General features: G+C 35.7%; 2 protein-coding genes and 5 non-coding genes across 8 annotated transcripts; all 7 read left to right on the plus strand.

Moving 5' to 3' along the window:
• Positions 1-207: 207 nt before the first annotated feature.
• Positions 208-4,699, plus strand: LOC112505738 (transmembrane protein 184 homolog DDB_G0279555-like). Of its 2 annotated transcripts, none has more exons than XM_025109686.1 (5): positions 208-301; positions 1,049-1,343; positions 2,086-2,208; positions 2,947-3,237; positions 4,312-4,699. In XM_025109686.1, exons 2-5 carry the CDS (start codon positions 1,095-1,097, stop codon positions 4,507-4,509), a joined length of 861 nt encoding a protein of 286 aa, XP_024965454.1. In that variant the 5' UTR covers positions 208-301; positions 1,049-1,094; the 3' UTR covers positions 4,510-4,699. The 2 variants fall into 2 exon arrangements, with proteins under 2 accessions (XP_024965454.1, XP_024965455.1); XM_025109687.1 differs by lacking the exon at positions 208-301 and adding an exon at positions 345-445.
• A 909-nt stretch (positions 4,700-5,608) lies between these two features.
• LOC112507639 lies at positions 5,609-11,316 on the plus strand. The gene is made up of 7 exons (XM_025112291.1): positions 5,609-5,766; positions 6,005-6,397; positions 7,232-7,309; positions 8,319-8,353; positions 8,445-8,500; positions 10,088-10,186; positions 11,131-11,316. Exons 1-7 carry the CDS (start codon positions 5,743-5,745, stop codon positions 11,187-11,189), a joined length of 744 nt encoding a protein of 247 aa, XP_024968059.1. The 5' UTR covers positions 5,609-5,742; the 3' UTR covers positions 11,190-11,316.
• Positions 11,317-12,329: 1,013 nt separating this feature from the next.
• LOC112508347 lies at positions 12,330-12,447 on the plus strand. Its single transcript, XR_003068721.1, has one exon. It is a non-coding gene; the product is annotated as a U5 spliceosomal RNA (small nuclear RNA).
• An 892-nt stretch (positions 12,448-13,339) lies between these two features.
• LOC112508264 lies at positions 13,340-13,500 on the plus strand. Its single transcript, XR_003068647.1, has one exon. It is a non-coding gene; the product is annotated as a U1 spliceosomal RNA (small nuclear RNA).
• A 2,497-nt stretch (positions 13,501-15,997) lies between these two features.
• On the plus strand, positions 15,998-16,115 carry LOC112508349. The gene has a single exon (XR_003068723.1). It is a non-coding gene; the product is annotated as a U5 spliceosomal RNA (small nuclear RNA).
• Positions 16,116-17,018: 903 nt separating this feature from the next.
• LOC112508382 lies at positions 17,019-17,179 on the plus strand. Its single transcript, XR_003068754.1, has one exon. It is a non-coding gene; the product is annotated as a U1 spliceosomal RNA (small nuclear RNA).
• Positions 17,180-17,527: 348 nt separating this feature from the next.
• LOC112508348 lies at positions 17,528-17,645 on the plus strand. The gene has a single exon (XR_003068722.1). It is a non-coding gene; the product is annotated as a U5 spliceosomal RNA (small nuclear RNA).
• Positions 17,646-17,668: the final 23 nt, after the last annotated feature.

A 17,668-nucleotide genomic window follows, 5' to 3' on the forward strand; every position in this document is an offset into this window, starting at 1 on the left:
TAATAATAATAAATATTTTTAAATGTCTGGATAAAGAGTTTAAACCTGTCAAACTAGTAATAAATTTAAAAAAAAAAAAATTAAACTATTTTAATTTATAATAAATTAATAAGTGCTTTTATTGAAAAACTCCTTAGCAATCCTAAACCTCATTTAAATTAATAAATATATATATATATTTATTTATATATCCTCCTCGATATACTCGTGCCCACCTCTAGTACTGTATACAGAAACAAAAAAAAAAGAAAGCAGGCAGGCAGCACACTTCTTCGATTCACCGATTCTTTTCAATTGTAAGGTACTATTTTCTTTGTATTTTGGGAACTTTCCTTCTTTCTTGTTCAAGTTTGGAAAGAAAGATCAAGAACGCAGTTTACAATCTGTCTTTGGCTCCGATCTTTATGTGCTAAAGATCCATCAATCTTGATTCTCCAGCTTTTTGGTAGTTATTTTCTTGATTACTGTTTAAATCTGTGCTTCATTCTGTCTGAATATATACATACATACATATATATATATGATATATATATATGTGTGTGTGTGTGTGTGTGTGTGTAGTCAACTCTATTCAACTTAGTCGCCATTAACAGATCGTAATTTCTTGGAAGTTGAACCTATGTTTCCCAAAGATGCCCCTTTTCTGGATGTCCTCATTCGAATTCATTTTCAACTTCGTCTTCTAGAAACTTCCCCAATTTGTGCCAAGATTATTGTGGGTATTTGATTACATATAAGATAGAAATTGGGAACTGGAAGGTTATATGAGTTTCTGTTTGGTTGGTTTTCTATTAAATTGGATATGGATTAATGTGTATATGGATTAATGTGTATGTATATGTTAGGAAGGTTTTTGTTTGGAGGTTTTTTTCTATAGATGGGATGAGGGTGTTTTTTCGTGTGGAGAGAAAAAACTTGGCTTTCTGCATAAAGCTCTCCTAGAAACTTACTGACTGAATTAGTTTTGAGTCTCGTTAAGCTTATTAAGCTGCTAACAAACATGCTCTTTAATAAGGTTATTGTTTGTGAAATGGAAATCTTTATGCAGGTCTGCTTCTGATATTAGGATCGGTTAACGTTGGAGAACTTGAGGGATGACTCATAAACAGGAGACTTTGATTGGTTCTGGAATCTGTGTGGCGATTTCAGTCCTCTTATCATTGAAGTTGGTTCGTGATCATCTTTCTAACTGGAAGAAACCCAAGGAGCAAAAGGCGATCATAGTGATCATCCTCATGGCTCCCATTTATGCTGTTGATTCGTATGTCGGGTTGGTTGATATTCGTGGTAGTGAGACCTTTTTCGTGTTCTTGGACTCGATCAAAGAATGCTACGAGGGTCTGGTGAGAACCAAAAACTTCTCTTATGGCTATGCACTTCTGTGATTTTCTTCAAGAGTCTGTTAGAATCACGCTCTGTTAGATTTGGACCATTTGTTCTGATCATCTGAGAACTCCATATATTATGATAACCATGATAACTTTTGTTATAAGGTATTGTTTCACATGATTTTTTCTCATTTAATGTATTAATGAACATATATGTGTTTCACAATGTGTTTGCTTCATATGTATGCGGTTCACAATGTGAAACTTTTTTACGTGTAACTTTTGTTTTGCTGTACAAACAAGCTAAAAAGGTTAACATTGTGAAACAAATATATGTTAATCTATAGGCTAAATTCTACTTTAGCTGGAAAAAAATCATATGAAATATCACATGATGCACTAGTTCTCAAGGTTATCACAGTTTCATGGGTTCTCTAAAGAAAGTCCCCCACTATATATATATATATATGTTGGAACCTCCCTTTCTCTCTTCAAGAATGGTAATCCAAAGGGGTTCCACATAATTACCACTCTAGGGACTCGACACTCAGGAGAAACTTTCTTCGTCTAGCCCCCTCTCTGCACTGGGACAATTTGTGCCCATCTAGCTTATATTGGAGTGGGCGTGTTAGAGACCCAGATCGGATAGACTTGGACAAAGACTCTTTTGGAGAGTAATTTAATGGGGTTCCACATATTCTCACAGAGGTCCATGATTCTTTCAAGAAACTAATTTTATTGTTTATGAAATGTGCAGGTGATGGCCAAGTTCTTGGCTTTGTTGTATACCTACTTGAATATCTCTATAAGCAAGAACATAGTCCCGGATGAGATCAAAGGAAGAGAGATTCACCACTCGTTCCCGATGACTCTCTTCCAAGTAAAGTTATTTGCTTTCGGTTCTTTTCTCATTTTCGGCTGCATTAGAAAACAAACAAATTTGTTGTCTTTAGCATTGTTATATGGCATGTTTGAAGTTTACATGAAGCCCATGTTTGTCGACTGTAAGCTAGCTTATTTTTTGAGTTCACTGAAAAACCCCTGTTTGGTTGCCCGTAAGTTACCTTATAAGCTAGCTTTTTGAACCACAAGGGTGGTGCCTGATTGGTTTGAGTTTGGCTCCAAAGGTTAAAAGTACCATGAGGTCCCAGGTTCAAATCCAAGGAGGAATAAAAATCTCCTTGTGGCCACGGAGGTTCAAACGCGGTGACTCCGGGCTATCTGCAAAGCAGGTGGTCGCCCTAGGATTAGTTGGCTCGCATAGCGGGTTGGATATCCAGGTTAATTATAAAAAAGTTACCTTATAAGCTAGCTTTTTGAAAAACTATTTCAAGCAGTAAATAAACTTCAGGTTTTTTCTTCCAATTATGCCCCTTGTATCATTTCCAATAACTTTACAACATAACTTTTTAGGTAATTTGCATCGTCATCTAACTTATCAACCGGTTTTACCAAAGATGACTAGTTTATCAGCCAACTTATTAGCCAACAGTTAGCGTAGCAACTAATTTTTACCAAACATAGCTTATTAGCTAGCTTGTTAGCCAACAGTTAGCTTGCCAAACATAACCAAAGTTCATAGGCAACATTACTGACTTTTTTTAACGATTGATTGCAGCCGCACTCCGTTCGTTTGAATCATCAGAACCTGAAGCTTCTTAAGTATTGGACATGGCAGTTTGTCGTGATTCGCCCTGCCTGTTCGGTCTTGATGATAGTTCTACAACTTCTCGAGATATATCCCGATTGGCTTAGCTGGACGTTCACTATGATCTTGAACGTATCGGTTTCGTTGGCATTATACTCCCTCGTGGTTTTCTACCACGTATTTGCTAAAGAATTAGCACCACACAAACCTCTTGCCAAGTTCTTATGTGTGAAGGGGATTGTCTTCTTTTGTTTTTGGCAGGTAAAACTTAAATCTTTGAATTTGAATCTTGAATTGCTGCTCCTAAACATTTCTAAACCATGATTAATCTCATTTCACATGTTGATTAGATGTTCTTAAGGGTGTGTTTGGTATCCAGACAGGTTAGGACAGGACTTTGTTCAGTGTTTGGTAAAACAGAACTAGATATGATAGAACAGATAAAATGATCAATTTACCCCTAATGAGTTGTTTATATAATTTATTAAATTATAATAAAATAAATATTTTTTATAACAAAATATATCATTAGAAATTTTGCGTCAAGATGATTAAAGTGATACCAGAATTAAAATTTTATGCAATTTCCAATTTTTATCTTATACCTTTTCTATCTTATTTTTTATTATTAAATATTTAATAAATTACATAAATTAATCAAAACATAGAAGCTGTATAAAAAACAATATTTTGAGGACAGTTTAAAGAACATAAAATACAATAAAATAAATTTCAAGAATGAATAAAAAGCAAAGAGAGGCATATTTGATGTTTTAGAAGATAATTAGGTTTTATTTTGAGGTTATATTGATATAATATATGTTTGTTTCATCTTGTTCCATGGAGTGGGGGTGGAACACGCCTGTTCCATTCTGTTCCTGTCTCATTCCACATAAACGTACCGCCATAGATAGAGCAGTGATCTTTGTTATGTTATGTCCACTGTATCAAACGCACCCTAAGTGATTCTTTGCAGGGGATAATCACAAAATTGGAGCCGACCCATCGCAAAATAACCAACTTTTGTGTAACTAGCACAAAATAACCACCTATTTTGCAAAAGTCATGACATATATTATCAGGTTTATGGGCCCACTTCGCAGAAAGGGTGAGCAAATTTGGGGTTTTGCTTATCCTTTATGCAAAGTGGGCCCACACACTGAAAAGGTGTTGCTAGCAAGAAAAGGGTTTTTGTGATACAGGCCGTTATTTTGTGCTAATTTGGGAAAAGTTGGTATTTTTTGTGACAAGTCAACTTCAATCTTGGCTCGTTTTTGCAAATTATCCCTTCTTTGCAGCGTTTAATCTTGGACTTTCTTGTATGATTATTTGCAGGGAATCGTTCTTAGCGGTCTCGTGGCAATGGGCATAATCAAATCGAATCATTTTTGGCTGGATGTGTCGCACATCCAGCAAGCGTTGCAAAACGGATTGGTGATCTTGGAGATGGTGTTTTTTTCGATCTTTCAGATGTATGCATACACTGCTGCACCATATAAGGATGCCGATGTGAAACAAAAGAAGAGTGATTGAGAACGAGATGTCGATCAAGATGCGATTTTTGGGCGTTACGGAGGTACCAATTTGGAGTTTATGTATGAACTTAGAAGCATATTTGTAATAAATATTGGTTCCCTCTTAAGGGGATTGTATTTGGGTATGATCTAAAAGGTATTGATCTTGAATGAAGAGTGCTTAATGGTTGTCTCCTCCCACTGTTCTACAATGGTTTGATGATGTTATGATTGCTATCTGATTTCAGCATCTTATTTAACTCCTTACAGGATCACTAAGACCTGCTTGTTAGCGGCTTAATGAGCCTCACAACTTCAGATATACATGATTGTGTGGCAGTGACTGAAAGCTTTATGCAGAAAGCCAAGTTTTTGTCAAACTTGCCTCTCCTAATTATAAAACATGCTCCTTCTATCTATGAGCAAGAACTCTTCCAAACAAAAAGTTTGCCAATCTATACAGACAAATTAGTCCAAGCAGACAACTTTGTCCATGTAGGGCTTAATGAAAAACCAACCAGACAGCTCCTTACCTTATTAGATGAACATGACAAGGACCAAAAATCTTACCCGTAAGAGTGATGACAAGGACCGAGAGTCTTACCCGATAAGTGAGGATGACGACTCTTGTCCAATTAGCAATTACTGGGTAAATTGTTGCATGCTACGCCGCTTTGATGGATAGATGAGGTAAGCGCTTACTAAATAAGCATTTGGTAAACGACCCCTTATACTCTCACAAAGTTATGCAAAATTGGGGCTCCTTTTTCGATAGGTCGCTGATTCGAGTTTGGCTATGGGATCAATAAAAGGTGCTCTCATATTGGTTTGTTTATGTATGTCAAAACTGTGTATAAGAACATCCCCAATAAATTCTTTAAAATACAAAAAATGAGGTATTTTGTTCTCTATTTTGTTCAAACAGGTTCTTTATATTGCTCGTAACAGATAAGAACCTCGATTATTATATATGAATTTTTTTAGCTAATTGATATATTATACGGTAAATACTTATACGGTATAAATCTGATAAACGGTTAAACTCTAATTCTAACGGTAAAAATCAAAAGCTACCGTCAAAGGGACTGTTCTACCGTTAACAGTCGACATGCTATTAGCTCAGCCAAAAGAAAGCTAGAACAGATGAAGGTTATATATTTCTTCAAGAATCCGGAAGATCCCCTTTCTCGTTATCCCTTTTCGACGAACCATGATTTTTATCCAATTTTCATAAACCCTTTTCACGTTCACTATGATGTCGACGATAATCCCACAAATTTGTTAATCTGGCGTTTAGCACACAATTGAAACCAACAATATGGAAATGAACTGACTTGTTATTAACTGGTAGCTAGATGGGCTTTAAATAGCCGTACAATACAAAGAGAAGTAAAGAACGTGCAACCTAACAAACTAAGATAAAAATGGACTCATCCTAAAGAATAGGACTTTATTTAACAACCTGTTTACCAAGTAAACAGAGACTTGGTAAACCTTATGATTACCCCAACAAAATTGTCACCAAAATCACAGATTATAAAACCCCAAAACGAATAACCTTTTACCCTACAAAATCACCAGAACCCACGAATTCTTTCGCGAGGAGATACGTTTGTTGTTATCATCGACAAGTGTTTAATGTTGGTTTTAATTCCAGTAGTAAATTGTCATTGAGCGAAGGTAGATATCGGTTTGATGACAAGATAACGAAGAAGAAGAACAAGAGGGCAGTTCTTGTAAGGTTTAATAATCTTGGATTCAATGGTGGTGCCGGCGGCGGTGGTGGTGGAGGAGACGACGGCAGCACAGGAAGGGTTTTGGGTAATCTTGCTTTGGCTGTTGGCCTGACTTATCTTTCATTCACCGGCCAACTTGGTTGGATACTTGATGCCATTGTTTCCGTTTGGGTATGTTTCTTTTATGCTCTGTGTTTTCATTATGTTTATACCCAAATTCAGACTCCGTTTTTCATTTCTATATGTTTGATTAGGGTTGCTCGAAACCCAACCAACCTAAAACGAAATAACCCAAGCCGAAGCAACTTGATGTCTAATTGAATTGTAAAATCTTTAAGTTGTAGGTATTGGGTTGTAATTGGATTACGGTTATTTGAACCTAACCCAACCGAATGAACCCCATATCTCTTTATTTCTTGGATTTAATACGATTGTTAAGTTTCTATTAGTATGTGGATTAGACAAGTACACCATCACGTACCCTCTTCATATAAGTATATTTTTTATCTCTTTCTCCATCTCTATATAACTCATTCGTATATATGTTTAGTAAATGTGAACATATACATACAAATTGAGAATAGTAGTTGATCGTGATATACTTAAGAAGAAGTATGGATACGGTGTACGGAATGAGATGATGAAAAAGAAATTATGAGTAGAGAAAACAACATATTCAAGGAGAATATATTGATGTATCGAAGTATCAACCTGACCAACCTGTATGGTTTGGGTTGAGGGTTGAAATTTTGCAAACCGCAAACATTGGGTTGGGATGTTCAAATGCCTTCAACCCGATCAACCCAACCCATGAACACCCATAGTGTCGATTAAGTTGCATTTTAACCCTAAATTGGTAATAATGCTTTCAATATAAGCATTAAAGATTGAAGCAGTGGATTTGAATATGGAAAATCTAATGTTGCTTAATTGTGATCAAAAGTGGTTGAATTCATCAACTTGTGGTTTCTAATTGATCTAATTTTGTTGTATTTTTAATGGCAGCTTCTTGTGGTGCTTGTTCCGATTGTGGGTTTTGGGGTTCTTGTCTGGTGGGCAGGAAAAGATATGGTTCAAAGCGAAGTAAGTTTGGCTCACTTTAAACCGAGCGAACTTTGTAGCTCTAAATTTAGTCATTATGAATATCAGCAGCTCTAAATTTATTCATTACGAATAATCAGCAGCTCTAAATCTATTCATTATGAATACTCAATGGGTCTGGCAAGAATGTTTTCTGTTGTCTAAGGCTTATAATGCATAAATTTCTTTTTCATTCCGTTGAAAGCTATTTCATGGTATAGACGCTTATGACCTCCCCCTCAATGCCTTGAGCATTTCTCTCCTGCATGTCCATGGAGTTCTGAAAAATTCGAACACCTAAGAGCATTGTGGTCAGTGGTCACATACGTTGTAAGTGTATATGTTCGGAAAACTAGCTGATAAGTTTCAGCTAGTTGATACACTAGCCATGTTTGGTAAAAACAACTGATAAATTAGACAATAATGTGAAATGACCTAGAAGGCTATGTTGACAAATCAATCGGATAAATGCAAGGGGATAATTGGAAACAAGTGGAAAAAGCCCCGGAGCTTATTGAAACACTACTTCAAGTAGCAAGTAGTGTTTCAATAAGCTAGTTTATGGTAAAGCAAACAAGACTTTTTCAATAAGCTCCAAAAAATAAGCTATCTTATGGTTGCCAAACATGGCTGAAGAGACCCCTCCTAAATCTTTTTGCCATTTTCACAAGTTGATTGAGCAATAGCTAAACTATCATCTGAATTTATGGGAACACACCAATCTTTAAAATCATATGTTTAAGCAAAATCACATATCCTAAATGACCAAACCAGATTAACCACTTGGGTTCTGGTGCACTGGTCAAGGCTCAAGGGTTCGAATCCAGGCGTTGCCAAAGCCCTTGTGGCCATGGAGGTTCACCTGCAATGATTCGATGCCATTCGTGGATACCTGGGGGATTAGTCGGTGCACGTAAGCTGGCCAAACCAGATTTTTGGTCACTCACTCAAGGGCGGTGTTTGTAGTTACTTGTTATGGGAATGAGGTGACCGTCTTCTGGTTTTTGTGCAGTGCCCGAATTGCAGAAATGAATTTCAGGTTCCTAAGTAAGAAATCCGGTCCGACTCTTATGTTTCTTGTTTCTGAAGCTTTTATGAAACCCTGTTTCTAACTTGGTCTTTATAACGTTTTTTGTAGATCGATATTAAATGATGAGCCACAGCAGTGTCCCTATTGTAGTCAACCTTTTTCAGGTAAAAAGACTCGAACTTTGTGCTTCTTTTTGGATGATACGATCCCATACTTACCATTTGGGTCTTCCTTCTATTCCAAAAGAATGCAACGTTCAACTTGATACATACATTAATAAAAGTCTTTTGATTAATGATCACACTACCACAAGATTGGTTTTAACGTCATATTATGTCTAAGGGCCTGTTTGTTAGCAGCTTAATGAGCTTAATGAGACTCACAACTTATTCGGTTAGCTATAGATGACTGTTTGCTAGTGGCTTAATAATATAGAAAATGGTTTATTCAGTAAGCTTTTAGGGGGAGCTTTATGCAGATAGCCAAGTTTTCCCAGACCTGTTCCTCCCAATTAAAAAACACGCTTCTTCCATCTATGAAAAAACCCTTCTAAACCCAAACCTTGCCAATTTATGTAGACAAATTAATCCACACAGACAAGTTTATCCATACAAAACTTAATAGAAAACCAACCAAACAGCCTCTAAATGTCCTAATAGATTGCTTAATTGAGTTTATAGGACCAAACAATTGTGAGTTGATAGAACCCTTTTGGGCATCCTAATAACTTTTTAGGACAAAAGCGTCCTATTAGTTTTTTATAACATTATTTAAAAAAGTGTCTTATAAAAAGATACTATCCTTCGTCCAAAGTAAATGTCCACAATGAAAAAGGGACACAGTTGTAGGGAATGCGTAATTATTACATTTCTATAGTTAACAAAGGACAATTTTACCCTTAATTATAGAGAATTTTTTTTCTCCATCTCGTAATTAAAGGTAGAATGGGAAAATATACATTATCTTTGAAAGTGGACACTTATTTTGGGACAAACTAAAACAATAATGTGGAAACTTATTTTGGGACGAAGGGAGTATGTTCATAGAAGTGTCATAAAAACTAACGTAACACTTTATTTCAAAAGTGCCCTAAAAAACTTGTTAGGATGCCCAAATGCATTCTAACATCTTATTATAATTGTGTGGTCCTATAAACTTAAGTAGTATAAAACAATCTATTAGGACATGGCATCCCTTAAAGCCGAATTTATTGTAGGGTCAAATGCCCAAAAGTTGTGAAAACATTTGGATCACATTCAATCTCACAATATATTGTTATGGTTCTAATAGGTAAATCTTATCGGTACTTGAAAAGCAAAAACATGCATATCAACCACAAGGGTGGTGCCTGATTGGTTTGAGCTTGACTCCAAAGGTCAAAAGTACCAGTAGGTCCCAGGTTCAAATCCAAGGAGGAATAAAAATCCCTTGTGGCCATGGAGGTTCAAATGCGGTGACTCCGGGCTATCTGCAAAGCAGGTGGTCGCCCTGAGATTAGTCGGCTCGCATAGCGGGTTGGATATCCAGGTTAATAAAAAAAAACATGCATATCCCCACACTGAAAGTTTTTCTAACGTTTTAGCCGATTTAAATGTGAAGATAGGTTCAAAATTCATTTACTTGCTGGTTGCATTCTTTTTTCTGTACCCATTGTTGGACAACTGTTATGTAATCCATTTTCTTGACGTGATCTTTGTGGGTATTCTATTGATGGATCGTTTCTTATAACTGAATTTTATGTTGGATCTCAGTGGTGGGTGACGAGTTTGTAAGGGATCCCATGAAATACTCCAACCAATCTACGACGTTTGGTGAAGCATTCAATGACTTATCTTCTCGGTCAAAAAAAGGTACTTCTTTTAGTGTTGATACTGCTTTTAAGCCTTGCTATGTTCATAGACCAATACTTCTATGATGGTTTTTACTTGTTGATTGTGTTTTATGTGGCCTTCTCTATATATCATTGCTAGTAGAGATGCAAAAAAAAAAACAATCCCAGGCCTGGCCCGTGTGCCTGAAAAAGCCCGGTCCTAGTGAGCCTGAATCCCAATCTGGGCCCGACCCAAAAATCCCAATCGGGCTCTTTTTTCAACCCCAAAGCTCGGACGTGTCCTTGTCTTCTGCTCACTGAAAATGGGTTCGGAAGGCTTGGGCACAAATTTTGTACTCAAAGTGATTAGAACAAAACAGAGCTTGTTGCCAGTCAGGAATGAAGGATCTCTATCTTACTAGCAGTAGTGCTTTTTTCTATCTGAGCTTCCCTTTGCCCAAAAAGCCCGGGCTTTGGAGATTCAGATATGCTGAAAATGGACAAATGAGTGTTAGAATGGAAGGTATTGGTGCTGTCAAAAATCAACTTAAACATATTGAAAAGATTAACGAATTACTGGTTAAATTCTTGTGTTATACTCCTTCCGTCCCAAAAACAACTGTTAACATTTCTGTTTTAGTTTAGCGGGTCAACTTCCAAAAGTAAGGGCCCGTTTGGTTTGTAGGATTTGGAATTGGATTCCATTCCAATCCCGCGTTTGGTTTGTAGGATTTGGAATTGGATTCCATTCCAATCCCGTGTTTGGTTTAAAGGAAAGTCCGGAATTGAAATCCCATGGAAGTAGTTGGTATTTCATAGGATTTGTTTGTAATAATGTTTTAAAATATGTGAAGAACATTCTTTAAGGCATTGTAACCGATGTGAAAGAATCAACGTTCATGTAGAAAAGTACTGTACAGACGATAAGCCGAGTTTATATGTTATTTAAGATTTCAACTTATCGATAGCGCTTGATTTCTGCAGGGAAGGCTTCATCTCGAGCCATTATTGATATTGAAGCCGAGGTTACAGATGTCGACTGAGGTGATATCGACCCTACTCGTAGAAATTCTAATGAATATATGTATCATAACGCTTCTTTTTGTTAAGTCGTCGATGTATAGAATTGCATACTTTTGTCTCGAAACAACATGAGATCATTTGCCATCCATAAGTAGTTGCTGGAACATAAGTAGATATGTTAGTTTACGCACAACATTTGGTGCGTATATTGGTTGTAGAGATACGGGAGTTCCTTCATGCCGAAAAGGGGGTCGTTGAACTTTGACGGAACTTATTTTGTCTAGTTAGACGGGCTCGAGGAGAAGTCTTTAGGTTCCGTAATTCATTCCGAGACCAACAGAAAGCTGAAAATGCTGAAGGGAATTGAATCAGATATGTGGGACCCTATCATATTACTTTTCAAAAGAATTATTCATGATAGGACGGATGTTCCAACATACAGTGAATATAATAGATCACAAGTCTAGTCAACTTATTAAAGCTCAATTTTTGAATTTGTGTAACTAATTGCAGATAAACATAATAAAATATAGAATAAATATCTCATTTTGAATATAAAAAATCTAAAATATATTTAGGACAATCATTGAGTTTTAAAATAGTCATTATCTTTATAAAAATTTATAGTTAAACCAAAAATAAATTAATTCACTACTTGACCTAAATTAAATTATATAATAAAAAAATTGAATTAAAGAAATTGTACAAAATAACGAGAACTTTTAAATAGTTAGTTAGATAACAATATCAACATATTTTTTCAAAATTTTATGATGTATTCAAATTTATTTTTATTTAAAAGAAAAAATATTATCTTTTTCAAAACCTCATAAATTGTATAACATCAACAGAAACAAAAAATAAAACCAAACAATTAAATAAAGATGTATTTTGCTGCATTACATGTATACCCTTCTACTATTGAATAAACTTCCCCTTTTGTTTTCTTTTAGTTACTTGCCATAACACGCCCATTCTGGTTATAGATGTGAAATGTGACCCAACGGATAAAAATGAGATGCTTATAAAATTGGAAATTTTATGTGGAGCTCTTTTAACTTTGTTGTATCACCAGATGCATTCCCACATCGGAATGTGATGGCAAATATGCGGAAAGAGATGGTATAAGTAAGTCCCTCGGCCTCCTTCAATAATCACGCAGCCATGCAATGAACACAAAGCGAACTATTCTTTCGCCTTTTACTAAAGAATACCGTGTGTTCGTTGTATAAAGTGGCATATGCTTATTTTTGAAGAGATGTTCATTTTCATGAATGTTTCCTACAATTTGCAGTTTAAATTGCAGTTTAAAGAATCTTTGGTAAAGAAGTATGTGAGTTTATTTGTTGTATTTGTCGTATGTAAATATTATATATTGGAGAGTGATTGAGTGTGAAGCAATGTCAAACCAAAATACCCAACAAGCATTAGCTCTCCTTGAAAAGAAGGTGATCCAGCCGTACTGGAAGGTGCGGCTACCTTGTTACGACTTCACTCCAGTCACTAGCCCTGCCTTCGGCATCCCCCTCCTTGCGGTTAAGGTAACGACTTCTGGCATGGCCAGCTCCCATAGTGTGACGGGCGGTGTGTACAAGGCCCGGGAACAGATTCACCGCCGTATGGCTGACCGGCGATTACTAGCGATTCCGGCTTCATGCAGGCGAGTTGCAGCCTGTAATCCGAACCGAGGGAGAGTGATTGAGACTTGTCCATTAGGAGGTTTCTTTGTGGAGGATAAAGATCTTTAATATTATTATTAATTATATTATCAAAGTATTAAATATACTAGTATTTAAGGATATCTTTCTGATAATTGATAATTTTTAATATTGAGTTGTGTTTCGAACACGAAAATCAGTTGTTTTGTTTGAATTTGAGAAAGATAACAGATGAATGATAGTAGATAAACATGAATACATGGACGGAAACAAAGGACGAACAGTGAAATTTGATTGTTCTTCTATACAGTAATCAGTCAAAAAATAAAACAGTCTTTTTTAGGTTGAAAAAGATTTCTCTCTTCATTTTAAAGATTATTAGTGGGAAAAAAAGGGTTGAAAAGAACTAAGATTTTGTTAAGGAAGCTTCCATTTTATCCCACATTGATGTTACAATGAAACATGTAGCCATGTTTAATCCTATTTAAGAAGGTTGTTGTACAACTAAAAACTCACTTACCTGGATGGGATGAATGGGTGATCAATAAAGCTCATGGTCTAGGTTTGTGACCTTCATTGCACTTTGGAGGGGTGCTTGCCTAAGGTCGGCCCAAGTGGTCGAACCTACATCATAATTTGTGACAGCGGGGGCCTGCGTTCGCGCGGCCCCTATCCAATTTTAGCTCTTTAAATGTTATTTCATTTTTTTTAATTTATAATATGAAGGTTGGTTTTTTTTATGGTTTAGTGGTTGTTTGTTTATATCTTAATAGTTATATTAAGAGGGGAATTTTTGTTTGACAAAAAATGTCTCTTAATTGTTTTAAAACTCTCTAAATGATTTTGTATCGTGAATTTTCCTTGATCATTCAGCGCCCGAAGACAATTAAATTTTATTTTGCATTATATCACAAGAGTCTCTTAATCATTCTGCACCAAAGCATTCAACAACTGTCAAACAACCCTTTAGTCTATTTAGATGTGAACGCCGATCCAACGAATCTACAATAAAGGTGAATGTGTGTAAGTTACGTTTGCAATAGATAAATATTATATACTTAAAAATCATTTGCCGAAGCATTTAGCAACGTATCCTCTCGGTCAAAGAAAGGTACATCATGTGGTGCATATATTGCTTTTTATCCTTGGCTTAGTTCATAGACTGATACTTTGTTTCGGACTCTCGAAACAACATGAGATTGATTGTCATCCTTCAATAGTTGCGAGAACCTAAACAAAGATATCAGCTTACGTACAATATGACGTGCGCTTGTCATTTGTACAAATATGGTATTTTTTTCATGCTCGAGAGAGGGTGATTGTTAACGAACTTTGACAGACTTATTTTCTCCACATAGATAAGCTCGGTAAACCAGAAGGGAAGTCTACAGTTTTCTTAATTCAAATACATTCTTTAGATTCTAACTCTGTATGAGATGCTTTGAGTCCGTTTGATTTGTATAAAATAACCCATTTTTATTACTGAGAATGAATAAAAATATCAGGCCTCTCTCATCAGATCAAGTTTTTGAGAGTTCTTTAAATTTGAAGTTTTATCTTGTTTTTTTATTTTAAAAACAATATAAATAATCTGTTGAAGCAAAATTAAGAATAAAATCTCTTTTGTTTCTATTTCAGTGAATCTGTTGGAAATGATATTGAGTTATTAGTGATGTCAGGGCCGTCCCAATCTTTTTATAGGTTTTTTTAGGCCCACAGTAGAAATGTAGATCATCCTATGCTATTATAGCGGTGAAAATACAAAATTGCGGTCGAGACCGATATTTGAAATAGCGGTTATAGCGGCAGTATATCGGTTTAAAAATAGCAGTTCATATTTCTTAGAATTATATAATATGCCTATATAAACATATCATTTGTAAAATAAGAAATGTTCATAAACGAGATAATCGCAAGCAATAGAGAAACCTAATTCTTCCAACTTATGTTAATGGATTAAACTTAAGAAAAATAAAGCCCAAAAAAAGAAAGACCGGAATAATGCCCAACTATCTAAAAACAGAGACTGAAAATAAAGCTCATCGTCCCCCCCCCCCCCCAAAAAAAAACAAAAAAAGTAGCATTAATATCTAACACAATTGACCCTAAATATCGGTCAAAATTGCGGTAAATTGCACCGATAATTGCGCTACCGCAATTTAAACTGCAATCTGACCACCCTTATTTTGCTAATGTTCGCTATCCGAGATATCGCCACAATTAACTGCATAGAAATCATCTTAAATGAATAATAAACGATATAAAATTTAATATCATATTAAAAACCTTGTAAATTAAAACAAACAAAATATTTAAAATGACAAAGTGAGAAGAATATCAAAAAGTCGGTTTTGTTTTGATCGACAGATTTTGAAATTAAATAGTTGCATCTGATTTTGAAAGAAATTAGATAGATCTTTATTGAGGTGGCCTATATAAATCCGAGCCTCAAGTGCGAGTAAAATTGGTCCCAAATTCTTGGGATCCTTGTTCAGAACCAAGATTTAGGGGTCGTTCACCCAATGTTTACCTAGTATGTGCTTACCGGTAAAATTCAACACAATCAATTATTTACCCGGTAAGATTTTAGTCCATCAAAACCGTATCGTATGGAACAATTTACCCGGTAAACGCTAACAGTGGTAAAAATCGTCACCCTAACTTACCGGGTAAGACTCTCGGTACTTGCTTTCGCTCTTACCGGGTAAGATTCTTGGTTCTTACCATATTCATCCGATAAAATAATTTGACTTGGTAAAGTTTACCCGGGTAAGATTTTGGTAAGCGTTTATCATATAAGAGTCATGACTCTCACTTATCGGGTAAGGCTCTCGGTCCTTGACATTGTTTTTATCGGGTAAGATTCTCAATCTTCGTCATGTTCATCTGTTTAGTAAATAGGCTTTAAGATGCTAATAGACGGCTCTAAATACTGCTTAAAATAAATTACATATATAAAATAAAAATTATATTTATGGGTGTGAAATGAAGTAAAAAAAAAACTTAGAAATTATGTGGAGTCTTTTTTAAACTCTTCAAAGGGCAGAGTAGCAAACCAGCACAGATTGAGATTGGGACTTGTGGTGAGTCCCATATCGGAACGTGAAGGCAAATATGGAGGTCAAAGCAGTTGAATAAAGAAGGCCCTCAGCTTATTGGAAGAATCACGCAGCCATGCAATGAGCACAAAGCGAACTATTCTTTCGCCTTTTACTAAAGAATACCGTGTGTTCGTTGTATAAAGTGGCATACGCTTATTTTTGGAGAGGTGTTCATTTTTATGAATGCCTCTAAAATTGATAGTTTAAATTATAATATTTAGAGGGTGTTTGATATTGCTTATGATGATGTTGTATTGGTAATGAGCATTTTTATGTGTTTGGATAAAGGTTGATATAACATAATAAAGGCTGGAATAATAGCGGAAGGGTAGCGGATATATTTGAAATCGATTAATACGTTGTTTGAATTTATGGATCGATATTTTGAGTGTTGGAAGCAAAGATTGACTAAAGAAAATTTTGACAATTCTTCTGCACAACAATGGGCTAGAAAGATTTATGGGTTGTTTGTTTTTTTCAAAATTACCTCTTAATATATCTGAAGTCTGATTCGTTCAGATGTTTGGGTATTAATAATGTTTGTTTTATTTTCTAAAACAAGAGCTTAAAAGCTCTAAATGTCATCTGAAATTTGAAGTGGTAAACGTATCCCTTAATACCTTTTAATCCTAATTTACCCTCTACCAAATGGTTCATATTTTGGGGGCTGTAAAAGATTTGTTAGTATTTAAGGACCCATCCGATAAATGATAATCTTTAATATTGAGTTGTGTTTCGAACTGAAAAATCAGTTGTTTTGTTTGATTTTGAGAAAGATAACAGACGAAGGATAGCAGGTGAATAGATAAACATGAATACATGATCTAATTCCATGGATGGAAACAAAGGATAAACAGAGAAATTTGATTATTCTTCTGTATAGTAATCAGTCGAAAAATACAACAATCTTTTTTTAAGTTGAAAACGATTTTTCTCTCTTCATTTTGAAGATTTTGTTAGCGGAAAAAAAAAGGTCGAAAAAAACTAAATTTTGTTTGAGAAAGCTTCCATTTTGTCCCACATTGATGTCACAATGAAACATGTAGCCATGTTCAATCCTATTTAAGAAAGTTGTTGTACAACTGAAACCTCACTTACCTGGATGGGATCAATGGGTGATCAATGAGGCTCATGGTCTAGGTTTGTGACCTCCATTGCACTTTGGAGGGGTGCTTGCCTAAGGTCGGTCCAAGTGATCGAGCCTACATCATAATTTGTGACAGTGGGGGCCTGCGTTCGCGCGGCCCCTATCCAATTTTAGCTCTGTAAATGTGTTTTTATTTCTTCTAAATTAGATTCGTTCATAAAAATTACAAGTAAAAGAACTTAGAAATTATGGAGTCTGTTTTGAACCCTTCAAAGGGCAGAGAGTAGCACACCGGTACAAATGAAGTTTGTGACTTGTGTGGTGAATCCCACATCGGATGGTTAAGGCAAATGTGGAGTCTGTTTTGAACCCTTCAAAGGGCAGAGAGTAGCACACCGGCACAGATGGAGCTTGTGACTTATGTGGTGAATCCCACATCGGATGGTGAAGGCAAATGTGGAGGTCAAAGCAGTTGAATAAAGAAGGGCCTCAGCTTAATGGTATAATCACGCAGCCATGCAATGARCACAAAGCGAACTATTCTTTCGCCTTTTACTAAAGAATACCGTGTGTTCGTTGTATAAAGTGGCATACGCTTATTTTTGGAGAGGTGTTCATTTTTATGAATGCCTCCTACAATTTAAAGTTCAAAT

Source organism: Cynara cardunculus (genome assembly GCF_001531365.2).
Source record: "Cynara cardunculus var. scolymus isolate 2C chromosome LG 2, CcrdV1, whole genome shotgun sequence".
NCBI lineage: Eukaryota > Viridiplantae > Streptophyta > Magnoliopsida > Asterales > Asteraceae > Cynara > Cynara cardunculus.

Bases quoted from the DNA above. Each gene is read 5' to 3' on its own strand.
- LOC112505738 (XM_025109686.1), top strand. From the start codon at position 1,095: ATGACTCATAAACAGGAGACTTTGATTGGTTCTGGAATCTGTGTGGCG. The intron at 1,344-2,085 runs GTGAGAACCAAA...TGAAATGTGCAG, and splicing joins AAGAATGCTACGAGGGTCTG to GTGATGGCCAAGTTCTTGGC. The intron at 3,238-4,311 runs GTAAAACTTAAA...GATTATTTGCAG, and splicing joins TCTTCTTTTGTTTTTGGCAG to GGAATCGTTCTTAGCGGTCT.
- LOC112507639 (XM_025112291.1), top strand. From the start codon at position 5,743: ATGATGTCGACGATAATCCCACAA. The intron at 7,310-8,318 runs GTAAGTTTGGCT...GTTTTTGTGCAG, and splicing joins AAGATATGGTTCAAAGCGAA to TGCCCGAATTGCAGAAATGA. The intron at 8,354-8,444 runs GTAAGAAATCCG...CGTTTTTTGTAG, and splicing joins AATGAATTTCAGGTTCCTAA to ATCGATATTAAATGATGAGC.